We start from the raw sequence: 10,944 nt of genomic DNA, 5'->3' as shown, positions 1-10,944 counted from the left end.
TGGATTAAAATTTCCAGAAAAGCTAACCAAACAACAAAACATTGTAAAACATTGAATATTCAGGTAAAATCAGATCATACAAGTTACAACTCACACAAGTTTTCACAACCCAGATCAAAACTCAGCACGCAACGTCGAAAAAAGAAAGCCTCAGCCAAAACTCATCAAGCAAGTGAATAGCTACACTAGTTTAAAGTTTGCAAGCTGTTTCCTGTGCATCTTCCGCTTGTGCCTTATGTACAATAAACCGGCTGATCTTGAGCTTGGTTGCAGAACTACAGCATATCCTATTTACTAGAAAAGTTTCAAACAAAAAAAGGCATACGAACACACTAATGATTAACAGAAAGGGAGCAAGAAGGGAGATCAACATGGAACTGTAGCAAGTCAAAACATCCTTAGCCATCCAATTTCTCCAGTTCCGCTTCCAACATCTTTCGTCCTTTATAACAGGCAGTCAATAAAGAAGACACTACATTTCTTTGACGATCTTTGTACTCTATCGCAAGTTGTACATCCAACTTCTTATTTTTCCTTGCAATAGAGGCATTCGCTTTAATTAGGATGTGCCATTGATGTTTAAACATCTGAATAGAAGAGTTTCTGAGAAACCTACCTGTCTTCTAACTCCGAATCACCAAGTTTTTCCATCATGCTATCAAAAATTGCGAAAAGGTCTTCAATAATTTTTCTTTCATTTTCCAAGTTTTCTTTTGACTGATACAACAAAGAGGGGATATAAGCATCCAATTGTGACATCCTAACAACCTTAACAAGACAAGGTTCAACTATCTTAATAATAGGGAGGTTTTCAGGGTTAAATATTAGTATAAATAAATATGTAAAGCTATTATTCAAGGTATAAGAAATAATAATAGAAAATTAAACCCAAATAGTGTTATTAAAGTTTTCTTGGTATCAGAGTCCTGGCTGAATTTTCGGGTGACCGGATAAACTCAAGTATCATCCTTTACCGTAAATGGACACACAAAACCAATCCATCACCCATCCAAATTCGAATACTATGGAACAGCTCATACAACTGATTTCAAAAATGAACACAAAATCAGAATCCAAGATAAACTCAACAATGAAAACTACACCAAGTGGTCCAAATTGATGTATCTGGCCATCAGTGGGCGTGGTAGGGTCAATCATATCATCGCCCTTACAATCTACCGATGAACCAAATTATAAAAGATGGGCCCAGCGAGATTCAATTGTGATCTATAGTCTAATTGAAAACATAGATTCGAAATTCATAAACAGTTCCTTGACTATCCACAACAAAATAACCTTGGAAGGGGATAGCGACAATGTTTAGTGACGACAGAGATGGTTTACAGATCTTTGCTCAAATCACCAAGGCAAATAAATAAAATACAACTGGGAAAGGATCAAGTCGAGATGTATTATGGTAAACTTGTTACAATATGGAAGGAAATCGATTGAAGATCCACAAATCCAATGCAATGTCCAGAGATAAAACAATCTATAGTCCAGAGATAAAAAATCGATTGTACCAATTCTTAGCTGGACTAGATGATTCTTTGGACAAAGATAAAAGGGACTTACTCAATTTAGATCCTTTACCTACCATAGAGTATGCCTACTCAACGATAAGAGAAATTTCAAGTCGGGGCATCATGAGATCTGAAAATCCCTCATCGGAATTTGAATCATCGGGTATAGGAAGTGGAATTGGCACAAGCAAAAGAACAACAAAATCCACAAACAACAGACGGAAAGATGGCTGGTGCAAGTATAGGTGTACCCACTGTGGTAAAGCGACGCACATCAAGGATGAATGCTTTAAAATTGTAGGCTACCCTCAATGGTGGTCGAATTCAAAGAAGAAAGGGGACCAAAATCTGAAAAAACAAGCTTATGTCTTGCATTGTAATGGTGGAACTAAAGGGACAGAGGAGAAGGAAGAAGGAGCGGAAAATGGCATGAAATTACTGTTATAGCCGCCCAACCTAGTTTTCAAGAAGACTAAACAAGTTTACTAAATACCATCTCTACTTTTAATGCCGCGCAACCTACTTCTTCAAAATACTGTTACACCCACCCAACCTTTTTTGAAATAAACCCTAAAAGCCTTCTTTAAATGGGTCTTATAATTCTCTAAAATCTCTAAAGTCCTCTATACCAAAAACAAACCCATGTAATAAAATAAGTGAACAACAAAAAACAACAAACTTAACTTATAGTCTCATATGCCAAATCCTACACCAAACTTAACCTTTGTATTGTTCAGGATACTCAGAGAGGAATCATTGGACGTGGTACTAAAAAGGACGAAATATACTATGTGGATCAAATATCACACCAAGGCTGCGCAACGCTTGTTCGAGGATCAATTGAACATGCCGACTTGGTCATCCTTCTTTTATTCCCTAAAGCATCTTTTTCCTTCTCTAGCAGGGACAGATATAGCTCTTAATTGAGAGGCTTGTTTTCTAGCCAAAAGTCATAAACACGTCTATCCATCTAGTAATAGTAGAGCTGATAGACCTTTTGTGCTTATTCATTCTGCTAACTAGGGTCCTGCTCCTCAATATAGTACACAAACCTATAGAATTGACTATTCGGAAACATTCTCACCAGTGGCTAAGATTGAAACTACTAGTTTTATTCCCAATTACAACTAATAAAGAATGACTCTTACATCAATTTGATCTAAAAAATGCTTTCTTATATGGAGAAATTAACGAAAAAGTATATATAGAGGCTTCTCCAGGTTTCTCATAGGATTTTATCACGGGAGAAGGATGTAAATTAAGAAAGGTGTTATATGGTTTAACAAAATCACCAAGGGCATGGTTTGAAAGATTCACGCTAGCATAAAAAAAATTTGGTTATTATCAAATTAATTCAGATCATACCATGTTTTTAAAGAACAATTTATGTTGATGATATGATTATAACAGGAGATAAGGCAGAAATAAAATCTCTTAAGGCAAAATTATTCCAAGAATTCGAAATAAAGGATCGACTCATACTTTCTAGGGATAGAGGTACTTAGATCAAAAAAGTAACTTCATCTCTCGGAGGAAATATATACTTGATGCACTGGCAGAAGTGGGGATGATAGATTGTTAGCCTATAAATACACGTATGATAATGAACCATGGGTTATAAAAAAAAAAAAAAAGAAAGAAAAAAGGGAGATGGTAAATCAAACTCAATATCAAAGGTTAGTAGGAAACTAATATATCACTCTCATACTAGACTAGATATTGCTTATTTACAAGTTGTGAGTAGATTTAAGCACAATCCTCAAGATGAACGCTTAGATGCTGTTTACAGAATTTAGAGATATTTGAAGAAAACTCCCGGAAGAGGAGTTATATTAAGGAAAATGCGCGTTTAGATCTTCATGCCTTTAGGGGCGGTGATCGAGATGGTAGAAAATTCACTTCAGGTTACTTTACCTTAGTAGGAGGAAACTTGGTTACTAGGAGATAAAAAACAAAAAAAAAATAGTAGCTTTTTTCAAGCGTAGAAGCATCAGAGGAACATCTCTGAGAATCCAGTACAATATAATCGAACTAAACATGTGGAGATTGATAGACATTTCAAAAAAGACAATTTGGATGCAAAGATAATAAGTCTTCAGTTCGTGCGCTCAAAATATCAACTAGCTGACATTCTAACCAAAGCGGTATCAATAAAGATGTTTAAAGAAGTTTTGTTCAAGTTAGGTTTTGAAGATCTTGTAACTTAACTTGAAGGGGAGTGTTAGGAAGTTAGCTCTAGGAGAATTGTTATTAGTATATCAAGATTTGTTACAGGTTACAACTACCTTAATAATAGTGAGGTTGATAGGGTAAAATATTAGTAAAAATGAACATGTAAAGCTATCATTCAAGATATGAGAGATAATAATAATACAGAAAAAACCCAAACAGTGTTATTAAAGTTTTCTTAGAGCAAAATATACCAGTGTCATTGTCTGCACACATGGATTTCCAACTCTCCTTAAATGATCCAACAATGGTGATGGCAACCCGTAATAAAAGATGTCATGATTGACTGAAAGCCAAGTACCCCGAACCATGTATGTGGTAGTATCACATGCAAGATAGCCATCCTTAGAAGAGCACTCTGGGGCTTCTACAATATCTAAAATGTAGGTACCGAAAATGTTGTGAGATCTCATACATGTAGTGGACAATAGCTCAAAAAATATTTTGATTATAGCGAAACATAGAAAATAAATGAAACCCACCTAGCGGAATGATATCAAAAGGGTTCATTTCTTGTGGTAAAAAACCATAGAAGGTGAGCAGATGAGAGTTAGATAGATTTCCATAGCTCAGATAGCATTGCTCACCCCTCTTGCATGGTCTTGACAGAGGGAACTTAAGTGTTTTTGAAGCAGAGTCCACTCTACCATAGTTTAGAATATGTGGGCAAACCTGTAAACAGTATCAAGTAGAGCATACCAAATTTATGAGTTTTTCCGAGAACTGACGTGAAAAGCTCAAGTACATAATGATGGAGAAGAAATTTGGATCAAGAAAACACAAATGGTCATCCAAAGAAATCTAATGAAAATTAGAATATGATTAATAAACATATTTTATTTAAATCTAGCTAAGTTTAGAGTTGATTGCATTTGTAATGAGATAATGTTAAGGGAAGGCAAAATTGGGGACCTACTAGCTTATATTAACAATGGGGCAAACTCTAGAAAAGGCATATAGCTAGATAAAATGTATGAATGGTTGGTATTGTTGACAGTGAGTATGATAACTGATTGAACATTATGCCTAAAATTCAGCATTAAAAAAAAAGATGGAAAAAAAACTTTCTAAAATCATTGTTAATCATCAATACAAAGGAGAGTAAATAAGATAAGTAAAACGTACGGAATGGTTCAGAAATCCTGCAACAGGGATCAAACAAGTTTTCAGTTTTCCATCAGGAAACATAATTTTCATGGAATTTGAGTACCATAGCTCACATGCCCATAGATACTGCTCCCATGAGTAGTACTGTGGCGAAAATATATCCGGATAACTGATGGAGAGTGCAGGAAAAAGTTCTTCATATGTAGACCGCAAGTGCTGCAACATGTGTCAACAAATATTTAAGTGACAAGAACAAGTTTGGAAGTAAAATCAATATAATTCGCTAATATTAAACATAATGTGTGTTTTTCGTAAACATAAGTGACCAACATTACTTCAAAGAAATATTGGTTATGTAATCTGAAGTCCATTCCAGTACAAGGAATTTGATAAACAAAATATAAACAATTTGTACCTCCTTAGCTTGGGAAATTTCTTCAAAGACCAAGGTTTCATGCAAAGTAATCATTGCATCCAGACTAAAGCTCAATCCTATTTCAACAAATCCACAAAAATACAGTAAAAAACATGGTCATGAAGCTTGTCAATTAGGCTCAGTTTATTTGTCAAGATAAAGTTTTAAAAATACAGGCACAGACAGAAAACTGTTAACCTGTGACCAGTAAAGATAAAATTCTGAGACATTAACCAGCAGGACAAACCAGTGTTAAATTTTTCCGGAAGAGAATCAAAGTAGACTTTGTATTTTGATTGGAAGTTGTGCCTCTCCCTCATGCTCCATAACAACAGCATAGTTTCTGCTGAAATGCCTTCTATATTTTTCAATTTATGAACCTGAAACAGAAAAAGTACAAAGAATATTACCACTTCCCCTTGTCTACACAACAAGAAACACACTATGCATCCCGATGATGCCTAGACCTAACCTATTGCTTTGGTCTGATGATGCCTATGGTAAATCAAATTTATGAATCAATTATACTGCCACCATCCGAAGCATACCATGTCTGATTCATACACAAGATCTTCCGAAATAACAACAGAAATAGGAATCTCCAGAGCAATGTCTCCGACCTCAAGGTCTTCCGCTGCCAGTGCTCCTCTCCCAGTTCCTTCAAAATCTGGATTGTGTATATAATGCAACCATCAGTATTGAAAAGTGTCTCAAGCAAGTCCCTTTTAGAAGAGAGCTGCTTCCAGAAAATCAAAAGATAAATCATGTTTTTGATAGTTTTTGACTCACAAGCAATTTGAAGCTTAGATTTGACACCATAGGTTTGAGCCCACTGCATAAAAAGCGTCTCATTCACACAAGTGGCATCTACTAGCCTTGTTTCTAATTTATGTATATCTCCAAGATTGTAAACTCTTTTGATAATTGCATCTCGTAGATATTTAAGAGAAGCATTATTCCCTTTACTTTTCTCACTGTTATGCTCAATACGAGAGAGGATAAAATTGAGAGCCTCTAACTCATTTCGTGGACTGTAGAACTCTTCTGGACGTGGTGGATCCATATTCATTGGACCAAAATAAAGCTCCACCTGCATCCCAGACCTCAGGTTCTCACAAAATAAATTTACAACTTTGTAAAATTATGGCATGAATGCAATCATTGTCAACACCATAAATTGCAACAAATTGTTCAAACAACTTACATCATTCAGATGAAATATTCGGGCTCTCTGAAGCAACTTAGCCAATTTAGCATCCTCAATTTCAGGTTCCAAAGCTTCATTGAATTCTACACGGTCATGTAGAACAAATCCCTTATCTTCAAGTAATTTCTGAAATAAGAAAAAAAACAAAGAGAACTATGATACAAAGCTAAGAGTCTCCACAAGTGCCAAACATAGTTCATTGGACAGATGCGCATTACCAACTTGACAAGTTCAGCAGTAATGAACTCACCACAATGTTAAGTTGGAGAACGCGATAAGCAATTCTATCAACATAATAACATAAAATTCATAACCCTAAAGTTATTTGTGACCCCCACCTAGACAGGCTTTGGCGAGGTACGATATACGCAACCTTACCATTGTATGTGATAACAAAGAGGTTTTGTTTCCAATTGAAACTTCATGTACATCACATGATTTAATGAACCTTTTTTAATATAGTAATGCATCGAAAAGTCTAGTTTCTTGTATGATCATAAATCAAACAATTCAAGCGCTCTACCTAATCTACCAAATGTCTTAACACCAAGATAATCAAATCAAATTTGGCAAGTCAGTAGACATTCAACAATGCAACTAGACAAAACATATAGATAAGTAATTCACCCACAGTTCTTTATTATTTTCACCAAAAATTTGTCATAAATAGTAAGGTTATACTCACTTTCTTCTTATCAAATAAAGGGTCGTCTCCAGAAAGTTCAAGAACCAAGAAACAATCATTTACATTACTTGGTGTAACCGGCTGCAATGAAAAGAAAAAGAATGTTAGCATAAACACAAGAACTTTTAAGTATCATTTAGCCACCAGGTGTTTGAGAAAACAAAAAGAACAGAGAAAAGAACGTGAGGGGGATATATTCACGAGTCTCCACGAACAAAAAAAATCTTCCCCAATTTATATTACAACTAAACCTCCCCAAACCCCACATTTAAATATAGCCCACCAGGTGTTTGACAAAATGACATGCATCGAAATAGCAACAAAACACCAGTAGAATGAACATCATGCAAAGATTGGGGATGCCAATAAAATATCAACTCCTCGAAATAATGATCATTCTAGTAATTATTAACGACAAAAAGACCAAAGGTAAGATCATGAGGACATTTCTTGAATCTTTATGAGCAATATCTCATATAATCATCCAAAGTGATGAGCTGAAACAAGGATAAAGATGGTGCTTAAACCTGAATTTCTTGATTGGAAATCACCATTGTCGAGCTTACTTCAGATGAATCCTAAAAAGAGAGATTACACTCAACTTACAGACGACTTCAAAGAAGTTTAGCCGTTATCTTCTGGTCTTTGTGGGTACTGATGCTTCCTAATTTCAAAATTCGTCAAAAAAATGTCGGTTTAATCGTAATGTAGAATTTATAGGCTAAAGAATTAGGAATTTGCTCTAGCGTTCATAGATGGGACAAAAATAAGTCAATTGAGATTCGTTTTGAGCTTTATTACTAAAATAAACGAATCAACTTAAATAATTAATAATAAAAAATTATATGAATGTAATGTAGCAATTTTATTATCATTATATTCGATGTATTCCTCTCGTAGAGATATCAGATATGTGCAGGGTCTAAGGATGGAAGGAAGACGACAACCCTAACCCATAAAGAAGAATGTGGTCAAAAATTCTCCTGCTCAAGATAAATACTCCGAAAAAGTTCATCTTGTAGCTATTCGCAAACCTGAATCTTAAACCATAAGTTTGGCCTTTAACAGTGATTAACAAATAAATTTAAATAAAAAATACTAAACATATAAAGAAAAGTGAAAACTAACTAAAAACGAGTTAATATATGAACGTCAAAGAACAAGAACAATAATAGGTAAGGGGAAACTATCTGTAATCTAAGACATGAATAAGGCGCTTCTAACTACCTCTATCCCTATTATCCCTAATCACATCCTCAGAGAGGTGTAAGTCAAGTAAGTACCTTTTTATTTGTTCCTCTCATTCTCCTAAGTCTCCCTCGACTTCTCTTATCCTCAATTATGATACTTTCAATCCTTTTCATGGGAGTATCATATATCTAAAAATTTATCTATCTATCTTTATTATGAATAACACTAAAACAATACCTCATATAACTCATCACAAACTGAATATGTGTCTCTTTGTAAACAAAAACATTTCCATCCAAATTAATACAATGATGTGATCATTGACTTTTTATAAGACTCAATTCTAAATACTCATTTTTATTCCTACTATTTATCCAATATGAGACAACACTAATTTAAATTATACATCATACTTTATTTATATCTATAAGTCTCACTATATTTTATGTATGCAGTGGACCTGAGAATGACTAAGGTGCGTATAACCAATTATAAGGTTGCGTCATTATAGTGATCCATAGGATGTAACTAGGGATGGTCATGAGTCCATAACCCTATTGGACCTGCCCCTTTTTAAGGTTCTGGATCTTTATTTTGAGACTCACCGGATGCAGGTCAGATCTGAATCTAAAAAAATAATTGGCGGATTAGGACCTGGACCCGGACCCAGACCCTACCTTTGGACCCGGACCCTAGACACGCCCCCAGACCCGGACCATTGTAATTATTAAATTGTCTTACACTATTTTATGACTTTTGTCTATTTATTTGACTTCTACCCCCCCCCCCCCCCCCCCCCCAATATCCCATTTATTTTCTATTTATACTATAATATATATATATATATATATATATATATATATATATATATATATATATATATATATATATATATATATATATATAAATATATATATATATATATATATATATATATATATATATATAAAAATATATATATATATATATATATATATATATGTATATATGTATATATGCTAATGAGTACTAAATTAGTATTATATTGTCTTACATTCTTACTATTTTGTGACTTTTCTATTTAAATATATTTATATAATTACTATTTAATATTCGTAAAATACACTAATGACTTACAAAAGGTTCAAATGTGACAAATCAACAAGATTTTTTTAGACCCATTAAGGACCCTAGACCTATCAGATTCTAAGGGTTTGGGTTTGAAAATTTAGGACCTTTAGGGTCCGGATCCGGGTTTGGATCTAAAAAAATAAAAGGATCCGAATTTGAATCTGGCAAGACCCGCCCCATGACCATCCCTAGTGTAATTCTAGGAGATCTAATAGCCAAACAACCACATGGATCATTATCCAGATGTAACGTACCAATCATAGGATGTCACTCCAAACTCTTGCATAAAAGCATGTGCCTCTCTAAAAATGACTAAACCAAATCTGAAGACCAAATCAAAGGATATTGATGATTAACATTATGTTTGGATGGAGGAATTTGGAGGGAAAAAAAAGAGAATTTAAAAGAAAATAATTTCCTTTATTTGAATAATAATTTTAGGGAAGGAGAAATGATAAAAGCAACACACAAGGGACTAAAGTTTCAAACTTTATCCCTAGAAAAGACCCAAGACTAATGACAAGGGTGTTCAATGCAAGTAAACAACAATCTTCAATATAGAGTGAACTTGTCAGTCGGCAACGGCTTCGTCATCATGTCGGCCGAATTATCATTGGTGCTTATTTTTGCTAAGCGTAGATGAAGTTATATTTGATGTCGATGTGCTTGGTTCTTCGATGAAAAGTGTTTTGATTCTTTGTCAAATGAATGGCACTTTCACTATCACAATGAACACACACCAAGCTCATCTCAGGGTACATCTCACCAACCAACCCTTTAAGCCACTTTGCCTCTTTGAATGACTCTTCAATAACTATATATTCCAATTCGGTAGTGGACATGCGACAACACTTTGGAGCGACGATTGCCAACTCACCGTCGTTCCACCCAATGTAAAAACATTTCCCGAGGTAGGCTTTCTAGTATCCAAGTCACCCGCATAGTCTGAATCACAATAACCAACTAACCCACTTGAACTTTTCCCAAACTTGAGACAAACATTTGAGGTTCCCTTCAACGACCTCAACAACCACTTTAGCGCTTCCCAATGACTCTTACCCGGATTTGACATATATCGGCTCACCATGCTAACTGCTTGAGCAATATCGGGTCTAGAGCAAACCATTGCTTACATAACGATACCAACTGCGCAAGTGTAAGGAATTTCATCCATTCGTTCTTCTTCTTCCTTTGTTTGAGGACATAGCTTCTTGGATAGCTTGAAGTGAGAAGTTAAAGGCGTAGACACACTCTTTGCATCGCCCATAGAGAATCTTCTTAATACCTTCTCAATGTACCTCCTTTGACTAAGGTACAAGATGCCTTTTGCCTTATGCCTCAATATCTCTATTCCAAGTATCTTCTTGGCTTCACCAAGATCTTCATGTCGAATTCACTTGAAAGTAACACCTTGAAGTTCTCCACCTCAAACAAATCTGTACATGCTACAAGCATGTCATCAACACAAAGAATCAAA

At 34.9% G+C, this 10,944-nt stretch overlaps 1 protein-coding gene across 2 annotated transcripts; it reads right to left on the bottom strand.

The window, feature by feature from the left end:
* On the bottom strand, window positions 1–7,930 carry LOC130814683 (uncharacterized). Of its 2 annotated transcripts, none has more exons than XM_057680826.1 (12): window positions 7,694–7,930; window positions 7,167–7,247; window positions 6,479–6,607; window positions 6,064–6,364; window positions 5,823–5,941; window positions 5,522–5,654; window positions 5,275–5,351; window positions 4,878–5,075; window positions 4,235–4,424; window positions 3,947–4,128; window positions 617–717; window positions 1–534 (listed from the first exon to the last, which is right to left on the bottom strand). In XM_057680826.1, exons 1-12 carry the CDS (start codon window positions 7,718–7,720, stop codon window positions 399–401), a joined length of 1,674 nt encoding a protein of 557 aa, XP_057536809.1. In that variant the 5' UTR covers window positions 7,721–7,930; the 3' UTR covers window positions 1–398. The 2 variants fall into 2 exon arrangements, with proteins under 2 accessions (XP_057536809.1, XP_057536811.1); XM_057680828.1 differs by having other exon boundaries at window positions 1–524.
* Window positions 7,931–10,944: the final 3,014 nt, after the last annotated feature.

The sequence above is a fragment of the Amaranthus tricolor genome, chromosome 6, assembly GCF_026212465.1.
Source record: "Amaranthus tricolor cultivar Red isolate AtriRed21 chromosome 6, ASM2621246v1, whole genome shotgun sequence".
Classification (NCBI taxonomy): Eukaryota; Viridiplantae; Streptophyta; class Magnoliopsida; order Caryophyllales; family Amaranthaceae; genus Amaranthus; species Amaranthus tricolor.
This window is presented reverse-complemented; position numbering and strand designations above follow the sequence as displayed.